The sequence below is a fragment of the Varroa destructor genome, unplaced genomic scaffold (assembly GCF_002443255.2).
Source record: "Varroa destructor unplaced genomic scaffold, Vdes_3.0 BEIS01000005.1, whole genome shotgun sequence".
In the NCBI taxonomy this organism is placed as follows: Eukaryota; Metazoa; Arthropoda; class Arachnida; order Mesostigmata; family Varroidae; genus Varroa; species Varroa destructor.
Genome location: NW_019211458.1, coordinates 11,550,083 through 11,574,628, shown reverse-complemented (window position 1 = coordinate 11,574,628; position 24,546 = coordinate 11,550,083). Strand labels below are relative to the sequence as shown.

General features: G+C 40.4%; 1 protein-coding gene across 6 annotated transcripts in view; it reads right to left on the bottom strand.

Moving 5' to 3' along the window:
• Positions 1-24,546, bottom strand: part of Epac (Exchange protein directly activated by cAMP) — a 207,958-nt gene that overhangs the window by 107,196 nt on the left and 76,216 nt on the right. For 3 of the 6 annotated variants that reach the window (XM_086991409.1, XM_086991410.1, XM_086991408.1), the window contains 4 exons: positions 24,133-24,439; positions 19,441-19,583; positions 14,964-15,055; positions 7,545-7,694 (listed from right to left, as the gene is read on the bottom strand). In XM_086991409.1, the coding sequence (XP_086847535.1) occupies positions 7,545-7,694; positions 14,964-15,055; positions 19,441-19,583; positions 24,133-24,439 (692 nt within the window). Of the gene's footprint in view, positions 1-2,378; positions 4,023-7,544; positions 7,695-14,963; positions 15,056-15,625; positions 15,817-19,440; positions 19,584-24,132; positions 24,440-24,546 lie in introns of those variants that run through there. The other 3 variants (XM_086991412.1, XM_086991413.1, XM_086991414.1) reach the window with 3 other exon arrangements.

Genomic DNA, 24,546 nt, shown 5'->3' with positions numbered 1-24,546 from the left:
CCATTGAGAGGGTAACCGCTCTACACCTCACAGATATATCCTCAGCACAAGCTCTTGGTCAAGTGATAATATATTTTGGCTACGTGAGAGACCCAACACAGAAAGAAAGCCAAGCGGTTATTTAAACAAAGGGGCAAATCACAGTGCAACCCAGCCACTTATCTCGAGTTTGTAACGAGTAATGGAAAAAAGAGAACGAAAGACTAGTACAATCGCTTGAGTTGAACAGTGAGTTCTTCTGTATACAAAAAGATATTGAAGATAGGTAGGAACCGAGTCTACAGATGATGAGGGGAAGAGAGAGTGACATTAGTAATACTATAAAGCATCACCAAACCAATATCGAGCACTAAACGCCGCATCTAATCGATGTAAATATGAAACCCGCCTTTCAGGCTTGAAGAAACCGTTTATCTAATAATATTACTGTGCCTTTTTCTTAAGGCATGACATAACTATGCCGATCGTAGCTTTTTGCTTTGTCAATATAGCGATGTTGTCATCTTAGCGCAGTACGGTATTGCTGCTTGATCGGACTTCGTCCGATTGTATTATGAAGGTTTACCGTTTGTGCAGCTGGTTGCCTCGCTGTTCCTTAGAACAGGGCTGTGTTGTCTATTTGTAATAGTTTATATTCCCTGTCGAAGGAGTACTTGGGTCATACATTAGGTCTACGAGCTCAGATTTATCAGCGCCCACTTTTGCCTTATTTTTTTGATGCAAGGGTAAAGCTAAAAATTAAATGATACTACTCACATGTGTAAAATAATCTTATACTCCCCATAGCTTCCAAGCGCTACTGCTTCCCCAAATAAATTTCAGCTCAGTCCAGCATTAGCTAATAAGAAGCGAATTCTGAGGGATACTGGGTTAACTGTAATGATCAGCACCTATTAATTACTAATTTTGCCCAACGTCTTAATGCAAAGAATATACACTTGGAAGCAGGTATATAAATTTGTTTTATATTTCCAATGCTCGCTACTATCTCATTTGCCCTTTGGTCCCTTCGTTATTTGTTGCTTTTATATTTATGTTCGCCAAATTGGGTCTCTAACTTCATGCTTTTGTGTACCTTCAAACCTCCTTCCCTTTTAATTTTTTTTACTCTGTAGCTGTTTTTACCAGGAAAGAACGTGAGCGTTTATAGTGTGTCAATGAATGGCGTTTGGCCATAAACTTCATCAGACAGCTCACGCATACTAGGGGACGCTGTCCGGCTGTCTACATGTAACAACATTACTTTGCTAATTCCACACAACAACCGTCCATTTCATTCGAGGTTAGGTTGGCAAATAAACGATTACGAGGAGACCTTTTTCCAATTACAAGGGTTCGACCGCTCTGTACAGATAACTTCCGTATGAACTACAAACGTTCCGGAAAGCCTTTCCGAATAGCATATTTGATAATAATAGTATTGGGAAAAACTCGCTCGGAAAATCGCAAAAAATATTGTATAACAATGTTAGCCCGCGTAGTTTTAAAAAGTAAAAGCAGTAAAATCACGCATCTAAATATTATATATCTATTTATTTATACTATTTCATATATAAAATAAAATAATATATTAATATAGATGAAAGATTAAGAAAATAATAATATATAAAAATATAAAAAATTGTGAGTTTTGATATTTAGTTAATTAGTAAAATGCTGATTACACGTATCGAGAGACACATAGGAATGATAGCCGGATTAAGACCTAAGTACGCAAAGAAGATCCAGAGCATGTCCGTACAAATTAGGGAACGATATAATGTTGAAGTGCTTTATTCGTTATATAGTATTTTTACATGGGCATCCCCAGTCTGAATCTTCTATGTTTGAAAATAGAAAATATAGTGCGTTTATACAATATAGATAGATATGCGTTGCCGAGCTACGATGTCCTGCGAGCGTTTCGTTCATTGTAGAAATGGTAAGAAAAGTTTGAGCCGTATGCACCTACTTAATCCATCTAGATTTAATAACACTAATTCAAATCATTTAGCCTCTCATTCAGAGTCATTCATGGAAATGCGTACTTTAAATCTTGGCAGTTGCAAAATCGACGAGTTATACCTATTCCATGTAGAAGGATTTCAAAATCCGTATGCCTGATTCCGTATTAGTATTTATATTTTCATCTTAAGAAACGAAAGATATATATGTATACGCGAATACATAAAGCCTTTCATTTATGTGTAAGGTAGTAGTCTTGACGTGGCCAAATCATAGGTTAGGTCTCAAATACTGCGTAAGCGATTTCTATGAAACAAGCGAAAAAAGCTTTAAATACCATTATCAAGTTAAGCTCAGTTCTATATTTATATGCGGGTGAATATTACACAGTTGTAATGCGTGTATGTATATTTCTAACTGTTTAAAGATGTTACCGTTATGTCCCATTGCTGGTCCTCTGCAAATAGATCGGGGCTCTTCTCGGCTAACATTCGGGAATGTTCTGGATTCTGCCTTTCCACTACGAAACTGCCAGTTTTACAATTAGACATGATCGATAAGCCGTTTCCCAATGAACCTACTTACGTAAGCGTAGGTCCTCTTTCGCGGTATCGATTAGTTATGTACTGATAATGAAATATGACGAAACATCTCTCTGTGGCATTATTATTTGTCACTCCATATAACACAAATCAGTGCACATTCACTAATATAGTTTGAGTGTTGGCAATGGCATGGGTTGAAGTATGAAGTCGTTGCAGCTGTATGAGTTCCGGAGGTAGTCAGGTCGGGCCTTCATTGGCTCTTTTTGACTACGACGTATCAACCAGTAGTGCTAATGTGCTTCTTGCTAAGCACAAAAGATGAAAGACTCCAAGATTCGGCGAGCGCCATCTAACGTTCAGATTATGCGTTATTAAACATATTTTAGTTATTACTACTTATTTAATATGCTTGATAACTTTTTCTCCTTACTATGGTGGTTTAGTTAAAACTGTTAGCGCCACAGTATGCAGATCCATAGTCCTGAGGCGAGCGGCACATTGCGCCGTAAATAGCACTAAGTACGAGCAGCGCACGTTCAAGACTGTGAGGGGTAAACGGCCGAGGCTGTACACTTTCTGAACGATAAATGTGTTCAGGCGGCGCTTTTGAGGTGTTTGTAGCCAAATATATTTAGAACAGGGTTAGGTCGAGTCGCATTGATGAACTAGCAGTGCTCTGTTTGTAGAGTATACGCCGATCACTCCCGATCATAACTTGCTGGAGTACAAGATGACAGTAGCCAACTGTGACCTGATACGGCGCCTAGTTCCCATCAGCCCTGTTAGTTCACCACGTGTTTTACTGCAGTTTCCCAATTAGTTACTTAAAGTAATGCACTCGCGTAAACACGGACACAGGCCACTCTTTTCTTCACGGGTTGTTGCTTACTTGAAGCTTTCAACGTACGCATTCAGTCCAATGGTTATCATAACATCACTATTTATTGACGGGGTAAAGATCTGAGTAGAAACGTCTATTAGCAATGCCGCTAATTGCTCGTGCTGTCAGTATCGACGAGGTTTGAAGGCCAATGTTTTACGAACGCGTTCGCGTTAGGTGGGTATCGCTGATGAGATATGATGGCACTAGTTACTTTTCGTTGCACCGCCCGAGCCGTTACTCAATAGGAAAGCATGCCTTTTCAACTGACGCTCCCAAACAGGTCACGCTTAGTTCTATCAAGCGCCATGTTTTACTAGGACGACGTCGACTCCGCATTTAGAGGCGTAGCAAGCGGTTTTCGCGCCGCAAGCTTGAGCTGTCATCAACAATAATTCATCATCGCAGCTTATCAGTTTGCTAGCTTCTCTCACCGATAGGCCAGCTCCATCGAGAATCATGGACCATTCGCTGCTCAACTAGGACAAAGCTCCGCTCAACTCGATTTAAATCAACCTTTGCTGCTATTCACTCGACAGTGACTTATTTGACTACGATCGGCTTACGAAGCTGATCGACATACCTTAATACCCCGCATAGTTTTAATGAGAGAGACCTTTAGCCATGACGGTATATTTTACTTCTCGACGGTTGGCAATGATGGGCCGGCAACACAGGACTTACTGTGGGTAAATACCGCTGGCTATATATAAACCACCGAACTGGTTGTCGGCATTACTTGACTCCTCATCCGTTCTCGGATATAGGCGTTGGCAGAGATATCATTCTGCTCAACTAAAGACTGAACTAAGCAGCCCGAAAAACCAATGCTAGAAAGGACTAACTGCTCCAGCTGCTTTCAAGGCTACAGGGTTCGCCCTAAGTGTTAAGGGTGGATAACTGCCTAGACCTAGTACTGATCACTAAGAGCGACTTATACCCTTGCGAGGGTCAAGAAACAACAACATCCGTTCCGGTAGTAGAGACTCTATTTACCAGCAGATTTAGCGGCAGAGATCACAACTTGTTAAGCTAACCAACCGAACGACGGTGCTCGTCGTTGCCTATCACAGACCCAGAGGAAGGGATTATTGTCTGATCCAGTTGAGCTACGACTTTTACTAACGATCCCGATATGCTGGCAGCAAGTATGCTAGTAACAGTAAACGAACTGATGCACCGAACGTTGCCTGAACAAGTTAAGTAAACGATGGAGAGTGATCGACACATTAGTGTCGAATAGTACTCACGCGCTCACTCGAGGCAATCATGGCACCCTCTGCTGTTGACGATTTCCTAGTCGTTTTCTCGACTGTTGTAACCAGACTGGCCTGCGAAACAGAACGATCGGACTGCAACCACAGCCATCTTACCTAAAATATTTATTTCTTCTATATGTAGTACGCTGTGACTTTAGCGTACGGCTTGCCGGCGCCGCTGTCGGCATACATAGGCTTACGCAAACATCACTGTAAAGAGATCGACGCACTGAGAGATTCGCGCATTTCGTATTGACTGCACGTGGCCTGATCATTTGAACCTGCCGCTGCTAAGCGACATCATAACGCCCATTCAGAGAATAACAGATTGTAACATGGACAGGAACAGTGCGCCTGCAGCACGTCAGGACAAAGCAGCGACACGTATAGGCAAAAACAGAACAGCAGAGACGAATTGTTAAAGAAGCAGTATGGACACGGTACAGGATTCAGGCAACAACAAAAATAGGCATCTTCCCAAAGCACAAATATTCGGCACCTTCCTAGGGGGACAAACGAGAGTGGCCGGAATCTATGTTTTTATTAGCACGTATGATAAATATCATCAATAACGCCGCTTGTCTTAGACCGTCGAAAAACTCATTACTTATGTGCGACATGTTTAGGCGTAACACAGCACGATTTTCCTTACTATGTGCTTTCCTTACGTACAGGCTTCTGCTTCGTTGACTGCGTACAATCTCAATCGAAAACTGCCTAACACAAGATAGAGCACGTCAATGTTGTTAAAGTATTAGCTTTTTTCTAACGATAAGATGCCAGAACGCAGTAACTGTGCATAATGGACAGCTGTCCGTTCCAGTATGTCCTGGTTCCGGCAGGACATAGCTAACTAACCAGCAAGAACAAGCCATAAAAAGCTTTATGACGTACTAGTTTCATACATATATATTGCTTTCACTTTTTTCATCTGAATATCTAATTTTTTTTTCAGAATTTATGCGTATATCTATTTTTACAAGTGTATAGTATCTGTTATCGATATGCAGTCTGGGTTATTTGTGGGTCCGTAGCTTGTTGCTGAAGACACTATGGCTTCTCGTAGACGATCAGACGTTCGAAACCACAAAATGAGAAGGATCTTAGCAGAGAGGGTATAAATAGACGGTATGTCATTTACAGCATGGTAAATATAGAGATAAATTTATATAGGACTGTGAAAATTTATTTCGGTTAAACAGAAAACCCTTTCTTTAACTTTGGCGCATTCTTTTCTCGGTTACAACACCTAAAAGTGATGAGAAATATCCATTTCTCCCACAGAATTCGTGCTTTCGGGAGGATGGCCTTCGGATTTGTCTTATGTGCTTCGGGATTCAAGTTGAAGAAAGTAGGCAACGTTGACTGACTTCAATCAAATTTGAATCCTAATCTCTTAAACGATAAAAAGGCTTAAACACCGAATTTTCTCTAAAAAATAGCACCATTCTGTTAGCATTGGGCGGCACCATGTTGAGCACTTTATTTAGGGGTTGTAAACCCAAAATAATTCTGGTGCATTCATTTGCCGTTAGTCAAACTAGAATAGAACATCAACAACCTAATTCGTTTTTTCACGGCAATCTTACTAAAATAATTACTTTGAGCTCAAATGATTAGATATTCTGAAACACCTAAATTCGGGCCAAAATACCTTGCTTTGAGTAAATACAGGTATAATAAAATGATAATAGTGATAATTTGTTTTATCATTACCCATTAGTGACAGCCCTGTGGGTGACGTGTTTGCTACTAAGGAGGACATGCGGTGATCTAGGTTACAATGCAGGCATAGAGATACTTCGTTTCGGCTTAGAAGAAGCTGGGATTCAAGCGTAAAGCTTTAATCTGTTCTACCGTCGTTACGATTTTGTCAAATCTTTAGGTTCATATTTTCAAGGCCGAAGGTTTTAGGTCGAATCTTGCTACATATGCACGAAATGCCCATCATCATTATGCAAAACAATAAGTGAAGCTCTTTAGGTCTGTAACAGCTGATCATAACTCTAAGGGAACAATGAAGCATCTATGTCTTCGCTCTATGCCAAACCTAAATGGTCATCAATTCTGCTACTTATGTTAGACAGCTTTGATTATTTCAGTTTGTGCTTCCCCATTCTGCGGAGCGTGCATATAATGAAAAACAAAAACCATTTAACTGTTCTTTTGCGTCCAATTGAAGTAGGGAATTCGAAAATCATTGACTAGCTAAAGACGCTGTGGTTAATCTACACTTTGTTGTGATCTATCATAGTTGAAGAGTCGTGCCAGCTAAGAACTGAATCACGAATATGTCGCGTTCGTGTACGTTCAACGAAGGCGCAGGCGTAACGCACAGAAAGGACGAAATAAATACAGTCAAGTCAGGAAAACAGGCCATTTAAAATAGGTACGCTGTTGTTTCTAGTATTATCTTATATAATGTTATCTCTTTAGTTGTTGAAATTATATCTAGAAATTGAACGTACCCTAGGCCCTCTTATTTTTCACAAGAACAAGTTCTACTCTGCTTTTGACCTAAACTATCCGACCTTATTCTATATGCCTCTCAAATGTATTTATTATAATATAGAGGTACTCGCAACGGAGACTTACAGGGTTGGACGTTGTTGTACTAGCGGATAGCGGACATACGTCTTTTTTATTCCGTCAAAAGATAATGCTAATTAAACCATCGTTATCATTTCTTTCACTCTCGTCCAAGAACTTTAAAGTGTCTATACTCACTAAACGAAAAGTATCTACTCCTCAGAAATCATTTTATGATGCTAATATGTCTATCGATCTGCGAATTTCCTATCAGTGGTTGCCAATAATCAAATCTTACATAGACGCGTAACGCCAACATGTAACGCGTCTAGACATACAGAATAAAACCATTTTTCATACTTCAGTTAAAATATTCGTCATACTAACCTCCCATAGCATCTGGAAGTCTTTCTGGTCAATTCGTAGTAGTTCGCAACATTCATTTGCAACGACGGTCGCTGAATGAGGAGACGAAAGACATGAGACTGACTCCCCGAACGCTCTCCCGACGCCAAGAGTGCATAACGTAACATTACCCTGCAAAACAAATCGCTTTCGATAAATTATGTTCTGCTTAAACCATCCATACATTATAGTTGAGAACAGGAACGATTTGACCTATTCACCGCTACACACCTCTCGATTGGGCTTTTCGAAATTAGGTCTGATGTGGAAGTCAAGGCTCGAGCCTTTGTAGACGACGACGTCAAATAACGGCTTTCCAAAAGGGGCCAGATTGAATGTTGAATCTAGTCGTTTGCTCAGTAAGTTGTTATATTTATTGAACAAGTTGACGATAGGACGTGACACATCAAAGTATTCGCAATTTTAGACAGGCAGCTATCAAGGCCTTTGGAGACGTCGCTCCAGGCAGACCAACAGAAGCCTTTGCGGCTGCCGAACGAATGAAAGAATTAATCTCTCTAGTTAAACAGTTCATACTCAAGTCCGAAATCAGTTTATATACAAACTGAACGATCTTTCGGCTTCCGACCTTCTTCTTGAAATCGTATGCAGCAATTAAGGGACCATAGATGAATCGAGCTGCCACGGGCAAAAATAGTCACACGTATCACTCTCACGGATCCGCTATCCAGGAAGCAGAAAGTCAAAGTTGTGTTATTTTTATCGCAAACTGGGAGCTCGTTCTTTTATCTACTCAGAATACTTCCGCCCAACATCTGCGGACTTCGATTGTCGGTTCTAACGGACAGATCTAAACCTATTATTGCCCTCCATACATATACGCTGACAGCTCAAAGAATAACTCCACGGTTTACCTGTATGTGTGTTTGTGTGTATCTACTTGCAAGCAACAGCATACATGAATCGTACGCGTAGATTATTAAGCTGTTCCGATGTTGAATGAGCGCAGCTCAGCTGAATAAACCATGTTGCTAAGCATATAAACACACATGATAGCCGCGTTTCTATTTACTAAGGTTCGGCTTAACGGCTTCTGAAGGAAGCTCAAAACGGTGCCACAGGTCCTCGGGCAGCAGCGAGAAGTCGACTAGGAGACACGCGAGGCGATTTCAGGTTACCATACATAGTCCAAGTACTCTTTATAGGATGAAGGCCTTGGTTCGATTTAATTGTTCGAAGTTCTCCTCTGTAAAATTTTCCCAAGTGATGTGCGCTCCACGCCTTGTGATAGTTTGAGGTCTAACACGCTGGGAGCGGTTGTAAAAAACAAGCGATGAAGCGATTTCATCGTTCATCCAATCAACACCGCCTTCCTGCGTCTTCTGGTGACGTGTGCAGTTCGTGCTGTTCGCGGGAAAGTTCAATTTTAAATAACGAAACTAGTTTACATAACTAAAAGGTGATCTAGGAAGCGCAAGGTGTCAGTGGTCACTGTCGTGTCTCGCTTTCTAAATTTCAGTACCTCTTGATCAGGTTTACAGTAAGTCCCGAATGTGCAACTGCGAGCCAGAGTAGAGTTTGCTGCGCTTAGAATGTGTTCCACTGATCTATTACTAACTCACCCGCAAAGATGGCTTTGACTGATTTCCTTAACCCTCTTTTTCGATCCGGGCGCCCTTCAGCAAAACGGAAAACAGAAATGGGTTTAGGTTGTCTTCCTAAAGTGAGTCAGTTTCCTGCCCGATTTATAGAAACTTCCATGAACTAGCACGAGCATAACTTTGTCTCTAGATGTCGAATGGGAACTTCTTTTGGAAGTCGACAAACACTGTGTATAGCGGATTTCACGACGTGGCCAGCGCTCCCTTGAGGTCAGCCACTAGGATTTCGCATGTCGTTTCTGTGTAGTGTTTCCAGAACCTATGTTGCTTCATTGGAAAAGCATGTAAGCGTTTTAAATAGCTGCTCAGGCTTTTTGTTAATAAGTCAAAGATCAGCCTATGCTAAACACTTTTCTCCACTATATCTCGTCATGATGAAGGGTCGCGCTTCTCTTTAGGCATCACTAACAGGGTGCCGCTTCTCCACTGGGCGGAAGATGTTCTAATAGATGGCCACTTGTAAAATAGTATCGTCCAGCACGGCGCATTTGAAATGCTCGTTGCAGATCCTATCTCGACAAGCAGCTTTATTGTCGCATAAAACCCAACATTAGTTCTCACGCTGTTGGGTTTGATTCGAAGATATCGCGTTCTATTGGGATCCCCTCTTCCCACTTTTGAGCAAAGAATGGCACCATGTGTACTATCGTATCAAACTCCCAACCACCAAATGCAAGGAGTGAACGTTTGAACTGACAGCTGTTTCCCGCTAAGTTTCTCTAGATCGACATGGTACAATGTAACATATCACGACCGTAAGCAGACCGAGAGGGGCTGCCACCAAAGGGTAGCTTTGAATCAGACAGATCAGCATTATCTCCGTTTGTCTGTCTTTTCGCCCGTGTGTCATTGGAGATCATTCGATATCTCAACGGATTGGATCCCCGCATGATCAATGGTTGGCCCACTTTATCGACGCACGTCTTGGACACAGGGTCATAATGCACAATTACCAAACGTCGGCCAATATCCTGCTTATGCAAACTATGTAGACTTCCCGGAATATTGTAAAGTAAGCTGGGCATCGGCCGATTCATACGATGGAGGTCGTTCCTAAAGTCCACTCTACGCTGTAAGGAAGGCCGATCTGGTCATTCGAGTGATTGCTATCCCTAAAGGAAGCAATAATGAATGCCCTTGTGCAATCAACTGCGAACATCCAATGGCATAAAATCCCTGTATTTGCGGTGACAGATTTGTCTGGTGACCTTTCAGTTTTGATCAATTCGGTTATGAAAAGACCTGTGTATGCCGTCTGGCTGTGTAATTAGGGGCCGGCGATAGGCATCCATTCAGTCACCTTTACATGATAGCAGGGTCTATGTAGTGCGATCAGACGATGGAAACAGATGCACGTCACAAGTGATCGCCTCTAGTGCTGACAGACCTGAGACCCCAGTTCCAGAAGCGCCCAAGGCCTTTTGTGTTTCACTCCAGTTTGCTTACCTGCCGGCATTGGGCAAAAAAACACCCTAAGTCGAACTTTAACATCGGCCTTACGGTATTTTTTCATTAATTTAAAAAAGAACTAACATAAATGGGACAGTGTGGGCCAAAAGAAAAAGTGTGGATCATAATAAGTAAGTAGAAATCGAAAGAACTTCGGACCGTTCATTTTAAAGCTTCTAGTCCAGGTTTTTTCAAGTGGAAATATGTCTATGCTGACAAAAAGTGTGTACATTGTTTAAATTAGAATAACAAAAATAGCCATTGCGTTTACGGTGATCTACTCTACTCATGAAACGTATTTTTGAAAAAAAATTGCCTCCGGCCGTTCTGATCGGTCCGAGGTGTATATGGTTGGTCTCATTGAAAGTTCTAAACTGAATTATTGAGAAAGTAGTATTAATAACTACAGAAATGTTTCTATTAGTCCTTCTTTTTAATGCTGGAGTAGCGTACGCCTGAGTATATTCTTTTAATATTCTTTAACACGACAATGTACATGTGCGTACATGAATTAAGTGTTTCTATTGAAGCAACGTTCTCCCGTATGGGCTCGACGTCATCAGGATATATCATGAAAAGAAAGAGTTTTCGTTTTCTGTTAAATAACGTGAGGCTTGTTAGACTTTGATGAAAGGATAGTATCAAATCTAATGGACAAAATAGGACTATAATAAATGCTAAGTGATAATCTTCAAGCAAAAAAAACATTTTATTCTACATAATTCGCCTTTTTTTTTGCCAATTATTGGTTAGCTTCACTGTGTTACTGAGTTAACAAGGTATTTTTTTGTGGATTTGAAAAGGCTTCGTAGAGGCATTTGTGATGCTAATGAAATACTGTGTAGTATATTAAAATCCTATTCGGCTAATGTCGTTGTACACAGCGTATACATTCTTAGATTTCAGAGCCACAAGCATATGTGGCAGTATATATTTTGTTTATATGTATCGTGCAACAGATCCCCTGATAAGCTAAACGATTACAGGGTGCGCCACGATGTCCAATAAATAAACGTACGGTGTACAACACGTGTGGGCCGTCTTTCAAAAGCTGAGGTAACGGCGGTACCGTTAAAAAGGCACCCCTCATTGTATAAACAGCTGGATGAAACAACAAACATGGATAGTATCTGTTGCTTTGAATTTAGTTCTCCGACTTCAACAAACAATACATTCGAGGGCGTAGATTATCCATTAATCGGCTAGAGTGATCGATTCCCCATAATTGAAAAAAATAACGCGTACGCACTTTTAATCTGTCGAGTGAAAACGTTAGCCTATAGTGGATTATTTGTACAAACAAACTTGGCTTGGGTGGGGCCTTTAACTTGAACAAAATGAGCGAAAAGAAAACCGTGATAATTTCCACTAAAAGCGAATTAAAGATCTGAGCAGAATAGGAAAACGTGACGTTGAGGTAGCTCTCCTATCAGATGCACTTACAGTTGCAATTAACAGTCTATAGCGTGGGGTCCGGGTGCTGGATTTAAAGGTGCGATAATGGCTGAGGCATATAAGCGAAGTGGTTCGAGATTACACCGATCCTCTTAGGCTAGGAGGTATCATTGAACTCCACAGTGAAATAACTCTAGGTGTATCCATCCTCTTATAAGGATATCATTATCGTATTCGTATAAGAGACCCTGACTCCTTGTTGTTCCTTGAAATGATAGGAATTCATGTCAGTAAAAGATATCTCCCAATAGAAGTTCTGTTTCCTTCAATCCTGCTATTTATGCCCGCCTTTATCCAAGTCATACTTAAAATCCTCGAATCAGGCTTGCAAGTGTTCCCAGGTTATTACCACTGTTATATGTGAATTACATTATTTATAATGACTATTACATATTTGAGATGAGAGACGAAGCAAGTAACAGATTAGTTATAATCAACTAATTATAATTAATACAGTATTTGCTAGAAACGTTTCCCAAAAATAAATAAATAAAGAGTCGACTGAATTACTTCTAAAAAATACCTTCAAGTCCACAGTTAACGCCTATATGTAACTATCATTATTATTATATCTTAATGCGTTCAACACGCGCAAGTCCTGGCAAAGGTGAGCATCTTTTACGGAGTCACGAACCAGTATCGATCATACGAGCACGATTAACCACAATGAGATTAGGCCTCTCCAGTATTTAGCAAGGGAGAGTTCCACTGGTCGGTGTTATGAGTTAAGGGAAGATCAGTCATTGACTGTTGAGGTTAATAGCTGATTCTAAGGTAACAACCAGCTTCCATCAGCATCACACAGCCAATCGTTCCTATGATTTCCAAAAATCATCCTATTTCCAAAATTGATAGTAACATATTTTCCACCCTTAAGGTCTACTTTTATCAACTCGTTATGCGTACCATTGGACTACATAAAACAAGATTAGAAAATGCTCAAAACCAATTTTCCGTTTTCAAACACCCCTTACCCCAATGCGATTTTTGTTGGGGGGGGGGGGGGGGGGAATTATAAAAGGTTGGTATCTATGAAGGCTGCCTTCCTGCTTTAGTATCTAAAATATGTATTTTAGTATATGGAGTGGACGAATATTGTTGTTAACACGCATTCAATTAAACCCCGTACCATAATAGAATGAAAATAGGTGATTCGTCATGTTTTTCAGCTTAGAAATCACTTTGCTGGACATGTTGTCATCTCGAGGGTAAAAAAATAATATAATATTAAAAAAAAATTAATCGTATTGGTGCTTCGCGAACTGCTATGCTAGGCGTTGTGTGCGTCTGCCGCTTTCCAGCCCACCCCTACGTGCTTAGGCATATGTTTCAGTTTAATAGAAGTTGCGACTAAATCTGCTAGGAATGAGCTTTCATTTTAGCAAGACTAACTTCAGTAATGCCACTTCTGCTCAATATCTCAATGATACTGCTGCATGAATTTGAAATGATTTTATCATCTTCAGTAGTTTTTTACTCTAAAGTTTTTTCGGGCTACTTAACATTGCGGACATGTACATCTCGGAGGTACACCGACTTCTGATAAGCAATACACCCGTTATTGTTTTGTGGAGGCGGGGAAAGCCCTGATTCAGTGATATTATATACACGCTAAGTCCCAATTGTTTCGCCTGAGTTTCCATTATAAGGACCACTGCTGTCGTTTGCCCACTTTTTTGTAAAGCCATTAAAGATCTTCTGTTAATCCTTAAACCACCACAAAGCCATATGTATACAAGTCGACCTTGGGTGCAAATAATCGTACGAAAATAATGCAGCTACAATGCTATTCACAGCCACTTCCAGTCATACTCTATATTTTATGGTAGTATTACGATTGCTACTGGGTATCACCGAGTATATATAGGTAACTTCCTGTGGCGATTTGTTATTGCGTTTTCTGATGTGGGCAGAAGTGTTCGTTGTCACACTTGCGCGGGGGCTAGGGTCACGGCTGGGATTCACGAAGCTAACTACCAGGTGACGCATTGAAGTTACCGTAAATCTGCCCAACTAGGGACCTTTCCCAGGAACTCGAATAGGAGCGGTGGAGTTTAAACAAAAGAGGGGGTTAGCCATCGTCACAAAGAAAACACCCTACACCGTTGATCCCCACTCTTTTGTGTTCTTTCATGCAGGTTATGCGATTAAAAAGCGACATATGGGATCAACTATTATCTTACGAGCTCGGTATCTAGATTGATATTGCGATATCCTTTGAATGAGCCTAGATGGGTAGTCCAGTGCCGAACGGATCCAGCTAGAACGTGTGCGACGACATGAACTGAGTACCAAGCCAAAAATGATCGGAGCCTATAGAATGATATTACCCTACACGCTTAATAGATACATCTAATAGTTCAACTGGGTCGGCTCATGTAGTTTTTATGTGAAAAAAGCCGGGTCGCTTGACTGCAACAACTGCAATCATATCGCCGATGTACATCGCAGACCGATACGCGTCGATGGCACCTGATAGGTTATAACGCCACGATTTCAAATTTGTAAGAACCAGTCCCTATAAACTAACTATTCCCTGTCACAGGCGAGATGCATTTGTATTATAACGATATAGGACAATAAATGAACGTGTGCGTAACGGCAAGACTGTCATGTTTCATCCTTTAATCTTGATTAAAGATTAGTAGTGATGATTTCTTTAGCCAAAGAGCTCGCTGTCTCGCCATAATGGGTACGGGTTTTTGTTTTTCCTGAATAGCCTCCTCATAAAATATAGTCGGCTATATTAAAGCTGTTTAACAGTGCCTCAACTTGCTGGGTCTACTACATTCATTATCTTTTTGTAGCTAAATTAAGCCTTATTGCTTGTATTTTATAATCCAATATATAAGAGCTGATGGTGAGGACGACTCACCATTGAGGCTCCTATGTTGTTTGTGATTTGAACATCAAGCGACCCCTTGAGGACGGCATACCAGTTTTTTCCTTTGTCACCCTCTCGGAACACTGCAAGCAAGAGCAGACACCCAATATTAATATAATTATCACATAAGTACAACGAAGGTTTTTATTATATATTTCATTCTAATTAGCAGTATTCTATTCGTCTACCTCAAATATGTGCGGATGAAAAATGCCGGTTAAATGATAGGATATAATATGTTTCATATTTTGTCTCCATTTTAAGACTGAGTAGGTATATCAAACGTCTTTAGACAGCTTCGAGAACAAATAGAAGACGTACACTAGAACCAGAGTTTTCTCTGTCCCATTTCGTAGTCTCGAAACAACGCGCGTTCGTGATCTACGCGTTAAACGAGATAGCAGTTAGTTGTTGCGTAAAGCTATACAAATACTCAATGTGTATTTGTAGGCCTGTCCAGATTTCTCGAACAAATACAATGATTTTCGAAACAGTTTCATCATTTAAGGCATTAAAATCTATTGAGCTTTTCGAGCAGAGCTAGTATGACCTTGCTTATAATGCATCGAGCTAATTTTTACCAGCTTGGTAAAAGTGTAATAGATATGGATTATTCAAGCTGTGAGAAGTAGAAAATAAGGGTCAAACGATACCTGTAGGACAATTTCTTCTGGCAGTGGGGAAACGCACTATATTTCTCGCGATTTCTCATAGTTTTGAGCTTTAACTTATGCTGATGGGTCGTTTTCATTGAAGTTGCTCCACTTTTGCATTTGCTTCCGTTGAAAGCCCCAGTACGATTTCCGGCTCTGATTGTCCATGTGGCGACAGCCCTCGATTCAAACCGATCTTATCCAGATGCTATTTAATGATATCAACCGTACAACATCGCCGAAGAGATTAACTTTTCAGTGATTTTTAAAAAAAGGCTGATTTCTAAAAGAACAAATTTTACGAGCTTTCATTTTTGAAGGTAAGGAACGACAATATAGCGACGTCCTTTCCCACAGGCACCGCAACGGTCCTGCGGATTCAATAGTCCTTCCCTTTTCATCCTTTGCTATTTTTATTGATGAAGGCTCTGTTCCATTTCTTGTAATAAGTTGCTGTTCATAAGACTAAAGCGGAAGATGAGCGAAAAAGCCTGTTAGAGAATAACCATGTCTACCCAAAAAATTACGGTATTTTCATTTCTTGTTATGTCAAAAACGAGTCATCTAACAGCGTCGTTATGAAGTAATTCTTTTGCGCTAAGCTGGTGGTGCCGTATTTGTACGGCTCTATTCTTGCTTTAATTGTAGTGGGCCCCAGCATTCCAATTTTGTCATAGTGGGCCTTTTTGGAATTAGGAAATATTATCCACCGAGCTTCTCTAGGATATCTCATTGAGGCATCTCAGGATAAATCGGACACGATCAGCTAAGACGCTTTAGACCTTCAAGTTAAGACAGGGATGCGGATCTCCAGGCGCCCAAATTTTCTTTGCAACTTCTCATCGCTACCTCATCATGTAAATGAAATTAATCCCGTTCTTATGCTGAGTCGCAGGCATCTATGTGTTACAGGCGTTAATTAAGTACCCGAATCCTTATATTGTCCTTATGCCTTATTCAATGCGTTGCAAGAGTGGGAACATTTTCGATACAATTCTCGCCCGAATTTTGGTTGCTTAAAAGAGTCATATTTGGGTTGTCATTCTTTCAAGAAAGCCAAACGGAACCTCTAGCTTATAGATCTCCGGCATCTTCTTGAATAAAAGGAATTTCGACCACACGGATGGTGGTGATAACGGCACAGCAACAGGAACTGACTCTAGCTGTTCAATGAATAGAGAGATTGAAAACAAAATAACTTTAATGTTTTCATAGTGGATGAACGTCCCTCTCAGCCTCCCGAGGTCGCGCGACTTAGAGAAGTTCTGCGTGCAACGCTTTACGATGTCTCTTTCAACGATTTGTTGATGACCTATTGGAAAGAACAAATTTAGTAGCCTTTAATTTGGCTGCTGAGTTAATCATGCCCGCCGTCATAAATTGGGTTCGTTCAGTCCGTTTCAGCGAAAACGAGCTGATTAGGGTTGTTGACTAATGAAATGTTCGCAGTGAAACGCTTGTTCGATATTCCCTTAGAATTGTTTCTCGAAGCCGCACGGTTAACTTTGTTTGACCGCGTATCCAGTGACCATTTAATAGACTATTCATTGGAAGTGAAACGCGTCCATTACCTCTGTTATTAACAGATATAAGCCTTCCTATAATTGTAATCCATTACTTATTACTCTGTCTTACAATGTCACTTAACGTGTACGTGTATGTGTATATAGAAAAAAAATATAACGATATGACACGTGAGCCTTTACTATGCCTCACATCATTTTACTAAACAACCCAATCAGTCAAAAGAACATCAAAATTGTTCTTCAAAGGTATCTAACATCACTACATATAGTATGTGTACTTGTTGTCGAACTGCCGTTACTGAAACAGCAGCTATTTTGAACGAGCTCAGCGTTCTTTTATACAATACATCGTAATAGCATACTAAGCTGTCCTCCATTTTGAACATCTCTCAGAGCAGATCCGTCACCCCAACCTTGTCAGGCGGCGGCAGCATAGGCTAAGTGGTTAGTACATATGAATTGCAGCGTTGGCAAAAGGCTTCTGTTATCATGCCGCTTCATAGATTTGTTTGAGCAGAAACCATCTAAGAAACCCGTCCAAAGTGATACCTGACGTCCTATTTACCAACCTTTAGAAGAAAAAAACAACGCTTTGTTTCGATGAGGCTAAATCTTTTGTTAAACGCAACGCAAGACCAGCTCAAGTGATTCGGTTGGGCAGCCATTTAAAGCAATAATTCAATCGAAATCTCTCTACTTAGCCGCATAGAAGAGATCCATTTTCTATATCTCGTTAACATACGCATTAAAAACGCAGAAAAATTGTTACCGCGATTGAACCTTAATTGTCTCTATTATATGCATGTACCTGCTAATCACTTCCAATAGCCGTATCGTCAATAGCACGAATTGGTTTCAGGCTCGTCCATGCAGAAATTTCACGCGGTCCTATTGTCCACAAACCCACTTGTATGGACGGCCCCTTAATCATTCCTTCCGGCTAGCTGCCTCAATGGCAAAATAACCGAAGAAAAGCTTTTACGAAAGAAACGCTTTGCCTCGAACGATTACCGTGCCAGTGATAATTTTTTTTCCTATTCTTCCGAAAGTGGTAAATGTTAATAATCAAAATAGCAGAAATTATGGATAAAGAGAAGACAGTGCAATTACGTTAAATCGTGTTCTAAAATTATCTAGCAACGAAGTCGTACAGAATCGGTCACGACGTCTCTCGGTATTCGCGTACAAAGAAGGTCCCTACTTTCTGTTCTTTTTTGTTTCGAGTCGCCATCAAATCCCTATTTTCTGCGCAATCCCTGGGCCTTTTATCCACTTCTGGTTCCGTTCTCGCGTCAGCTGTAGGGAGAACCTCGACCCGCGATGGCTTGCCTTTGATCCGCTGTCAGTACGATTCCCTTTCATAGCATCTGCAAAATCGGCAACGTACTGTCAACCATAAAAAGCAGGACATCAAAGCGGTTCAGGTCAAAATGAATGAATTTGTCGCTTGCTGTTGGTCTTCAGTGAACCCGGCGTGTCGAACCAGGCGTCGCTAGAGAGGTGGAGAGGCGGGGAAAAGCTCCAAAGTACGCTGCACATAAGATGCAAAAAAGGTAGTATGCCAGAAAGAAACAACTTGTAAGGAGCAATCCACGTAAACGAATGGGTTAGGACCAGATGCGCTTTCTAATGATTAAGTGGCTGCCCGCCTTTAAGGAGCAGAAGGAGACATTCTCATTTAGGTAGACGGCGTACATATGATGGAAGAGACAAACACCTGCTTTGTAGCCCATACGTTTCACTATTGATGATGTAGGGTGTTCTTACACAAGGTCCAACACAAGGATTAGTCACCTTGTGACTGTATTTTCTTTTTTTTGTTAGTATTCATATACAATGAACGAACATTACGTTATTAGACACTTCTGCAGCCTCCGAGAAAACTTACTGAATAAAAAATTATGTGTGTAAAATTGAGCAAACACATAACTATTGGATAACTGGGCAATTATTGAGATAGCTATTATCAACGCTGTTTAACAAATAGTGATACCTCATAGTCGTTGAAATTCGTCTGCTGACGACCGCTTGAGTGTGAGAGCATTTTTCACGACAGGTTAGGAAATAAGGTGCGAGGACGGAATAATAGTCAGATTAAATGTCTTCAAAAAGGTCCATTCGACTATTACAAGGTTAGTTGAACTTTTTTTTTCGCGTAGAAGTTATATTCGTAGTACATCTAATAGTCTGCTTGAAATTGAATAACGATTTATCCTTGGGAACGAACCGGTTCGCATGCTGGCCTCTATCGATACGAAAATAGCTATATATATGGGAAGTTTTACTTACATGTAACTCCCGCATCGATGTCTTCATAATAGCCGTAATAGGCAAGCTGTTGTAACAACAGCGGATGAAGACGATGAAAGGGTGGCATAGCGCGTAGCTTAGCGTAGATCAACTCCAAATCATCCTGTGTACGTTCGGGATGGCTGTAGAATGAACAGGGTACAAAACACATAGGAAAATGACAAAATCTTCACACTGACTGGTTTAGCATAGAAGAACACAGTTGATAAGACCGTAGAAACACACGTATACGAACAGGTTTATGGTGAAAACAATCAAGCGCTTTGAAAACTTTAAAAACATATAACGCAGATTTCAAAGCTGTTTCTAAACGATTAGCAACAAATTTACGAAGATGGGGAGCGTGCATGATGCTAAATTGGGAACATCGCCTTCAGTGGTGTGCTATTGTTAGGTCCGTATAATAATAGTAGTAACAATGATAATAATAGAACCTACTGTTATCGAACGTTTGTACCTGTAGAGATGGATCGTATATATGGTTAATCATTTCTTACTAACCACATTTTTAACGCTCATCGCTGTTTGTACAGATAATATACCTTCAAGGGCAGAAATTCTAGTGGTCGATGTCTGTTTTCTGTATTGAGCGGTGACTTGCGGAAGGTGGATCTGTGAGCTAAAACCTTCGAAAGTAACGTTCAACATAATAAATATTATCTAAACCATCTTCCTAATAGAGACTAACCTCCATTAATCGAAAAATCACCATCCGCGCCACGTCAGACCTACTAACCATCGCCTCTTAGCGAATTTTGGGAAGAGAAAATCTGAGTAGCCTTACTTTAAAAAAACTTCTGAAATAAGACTTGCCAACGAAGAATCTAGGATGCGGTATTGAACTAGTTTGCGGCTTTATAGAGTGGCTCAGACGATTACGCCCAGGCGAAGCAATGTTTACTTAGATACAGGATATTTTAACCAAAAGTAGAACTCCGTATACTTCATGGTTCAAGAACCTCGGGGACAAGCTGAGTAAATCCAACTCGTAAACCGAGGCTTGATTAGTGGACATTTTGATCTATTTTAGGCAGATTTTTTACCCATATGTGTGCAGGTTATCATTTGAGATCGTCGGCAGTAAGACAAATTCATAACCGGTCAAACAAAAAAATTCTGTTAATCTTGAATAAGTGGTGCAGTAAGATGGACCCTTCTTAGGGTTTGGCAAGCTATGTCAATATCTATTCAGGGTCGAATCAGTTATTTTCTGGAAATAAACACATTGATGATAATTTAATTGATTAGATTGGGTGCGAAAAAACGACGCAGGTAAGCTAGGCAGATGTAAGTATTTAAAACCTAACTACGACACTCGACGCTGCCAGGTAAAATATAAAAGCAAAAACACCGAGTTAAGAAAAGTTTCTCTTGAATGGAACAAATGGTTCATTGAAGAAATGTCAGGCCAAAGGACATATGGTATGTGTAGAAACAAGTTCTAGGAGCGTGAAGGCAAAATTGGTCTTCGTCCTCTCCGTCGGCGACCTTATGATGATGTCAAGGTTAAAGTGAAACAGGGCGTCTGCCAGGGTCGGCAGCTATGAGAGTACGTAAATGATCTTGTCAACATTTGCTGTCTGCTGAGCTGGGAACACAGTACGTAACTAGTCGGACTATTTGACTGCCGCTGGAACTAAAACTTGGAACTCTTCGTCTCCCCAATCAATCAACAGGATAAACTTGGCCCCTAATACGAATACGATCGACGAAGTCACAAAACAGCTAAACAGTAGAAAAAGTAGACTGAAAACTGTTTTGTAGAATCGTCACATTTCATTGAAGAGTCTCAAAAATCACTTGTTTACAGGATTCAAAAACGTTTAGGGAATGGTGAGCTGATATTCCCCGAAACACAACTGTTATGTGTGTTGCTACGGGAGAAAAATAGGCCGACGTGTTCGTCTCAGGGCATCTTATAATGGGCTGTATTTGGTTCCAGAGGCCTATAGCGATGCGCGCAGTAAAGCCTCATGAAAATTTTTTGAAGCGCTTTTAAGAGATCTTTTTTTCTAGAAACCATTTCTATAGTAAGGAGCGAACGAGGTCCAAGGAGAATTTGAAACCGGAAGTTCAGAAAGAAATTAAACTTTTACAGTTATCTATGCTTCTATCTAGTCTTCCATTATTTATTATCGATAATCATAACTATCCGGAATGAGGTGCATGAATCCGGAACGATGATACCCTATGCCGGCTACGGTTGTCACGATCTTGTCATGAAGAGCCGCATTTAGTCCGTTATTGCCACCAACTATGTTAGGCACTGTGTTTTCCCACAAAGGATCTAATGTCATAGCGTAATTCCCTTTTAATTTCCCTATCAATCAACAGTCAGCAATCGACGACCCAATCCTGTATGTGCCCAACATGTACATAGTAGACTGTATAACTCCTAGTATGATGAATACGGCAAAATAAGTAAAGCTACTTTAATTAGCAACGAGTACCTATATAGAGCTTTCTGATAGCTTAATGCGATCCTCTGACGGGTTCTGTGAAGCAGACATTTTTGTCAACCTGTGTTCTATTGCGATAGCGCACGAAACTCTATAAACTTTTTAATTTTTCTCAGAAAAATGATGCATTTTTCTAGAATTGAGGCTACTTGGTACCGTTTGAGCGGCCAATTGTGTTTGTTCCAAGTTTATCAGTGTATATTTAAATCTGAAATGAAGTCAAACAAATATAGAAATAATTCTAGAGTTAACCTGTTCTACTCCCTATTACTTGTTGTAAAATTAGTTTTACAAACCTGATTTAGTCGTAAGTTTTCAAATAACTAAATAGGAAGAACTATGAATTCGCGTTTCAAACGTTGTCCAATGTAGCTAGAACGAATAATCTGATTCTTAAACTGGGTCAGGGGAGTAAATCGATGTGACCAGCTTCTGCTGCAATTCACAATGAAGCGAACCTTTACGTCTAAAGATGTACAATAAAGTATACATAATATTAGGTGTCTTTGGGCTAACAGTAGAATTATCGATTTTACACGAATCAGTGTGTTACTATCGTAACGTACTGATTCATGTAAAACTGGACTTCATGGACTTTACAAAACTAGTAGTCCTATCGAGCGTGGGGTCCACACCGGACACGGCATCAATATTTCGGTTGGTTATAGCAGTTTTTTGACCTTGACAGGTAAAATAGGGTACATATATGCCGAAAATGTACTTTTCTCGCCATTTTGGTATGCTGAACTTGAGTTAAAGTCACGTTTACCGCACAAAAAAGTTTGCGCGAGCTTATGGAACGTAAAGAGCACTTCTGGATGTTGCAAACAAGGAGATAGGAAAAATGTAACATTTGACAGAAATGTCATTATTTATGCGTTAACATAACATTTGTCCAACAACTTTACGAAAACGGATTTTAGATCCTATAAAAATCCATAGTAACTAATACGACTATGGTACCTGAAGTATAGAAGCACCGAATCGACCAACCTACTGTTATTATTTATGTCCTGTTTTTTGTGTTAACATAGCGTAACATCATAGTTGTCGATAATATTTACATGGTGAAGTCGCAAGCTTTTCGCCGTGTGTTTTGTCAGACCTGTCCGAAAGCTTGCTTTGTGGCTTTCAGTTTGTTGTAATATAAAAAAAAAAGCCCTTTTCTGTGTAACGCAAATGACTTGAACTTTCCGGTAAATCTTGGTGGCTCAGATAAGGAGCTGATGTGTTTATGATTATTTTCGGCATTGTTATTAGTATCATTCCTACATTACATCAGTTGCATTCAACTAAAGTGATTTAATTATTTTTACCCGTATATACCAAAATGGCGTCATTCATCATTGTTCTTATATGACACGCATGAAAGAAGCTTTTGAGTAGATATATCTCTAGGTACCATACAGCATGGGTTTTTAGATCGTGCCCGATAGCTAGACAATGTTTGAGGCCTTAAAAAGGTACTGCTTGGTGAATCTCTTGCCCAGGCATGTTCTGAGTTTAGGCATTGACAGAGAAGGAGAAACACTAACGTATAGATCGTCGTCTTCTGTCGATGTACGCTTGGTTTTTATTTAGATAAATCGACCGCTCGCGTAGCCGCATAGATACCTACTTTACTTCATATAGAAAAAGCACTGCTACGAACTGGACCTAACAGGTACGCGAGGGATAGTAAGTTCTCAGTTGGCCCGTATAGGGTGACTCAGCTCTTTTCTTGTGAAAAATTCTAACGGAAAAAACATATTTCTGTCACCACCACATAAAAAAACCGACCGGAATATAGGAGTTAGAGCTCCAAGCCTAAAAAATGCTATTCGATCCGTGCACAAATATCTGGCCACACTATGCAACTAAGTAATCCATAAGTAATACGCATTTTTATCTATGCCTGTGCTCTAGCATTCATCTGTTAAGACGGTAATAACATAGAAGACGGGGAGAAACTGACAAAAATATCCTTTTCATATACAATGCAAATATGTGTACCGTCTGCAAATTATTTGTACATACCGTAAATTGGGGTAGCTGCTAAGAAGAGCGTTAGATGCTACCCTTGTTCTTTAGTTAACTCAACCGTTAATATAATCATGTTTTTACTTGAATTTAGGTTTGAGCCCTAAGATCGTTCATATCATTTGCAGAGTCAGTAGAATGTCTCGCTCATGTCTTATTACGAACTGATTTGTTATGCGAGCTATGTTCTTACCGTTTGTCCATGACATGGAACCAAACAACGACGTTAGGTACATGCCCATGTCGGTGTCGTTGAGACGGTCTACGAGAGAGACGCGTTAGACCACTTGGAGCCTCAGGAGCAACTAGCTTGGCAAGGCGCTGCCATTCGGTCTGTGGATGTCGAACGCGAGTAGTTCCACCCCCGGTACTGCCCATCGTGCTGTTGGTAAGCGTCCCACTTCCGAGCTGAGCGAGATTCACTCCGCCGCAGAGAGATCCCCTTGAACCGAGGCTACCAGCAGTGACTGCGCCCTTCAGCTCGCCCCGCTCTGAAACACCTAAAAACATTGCCATAATAACAGGGTCGTGGATACTGTATCGATATTTTATTTCGCAAGAAGATTGTACAAAGAATATACACATATTGTGCATGATACAGACCTCA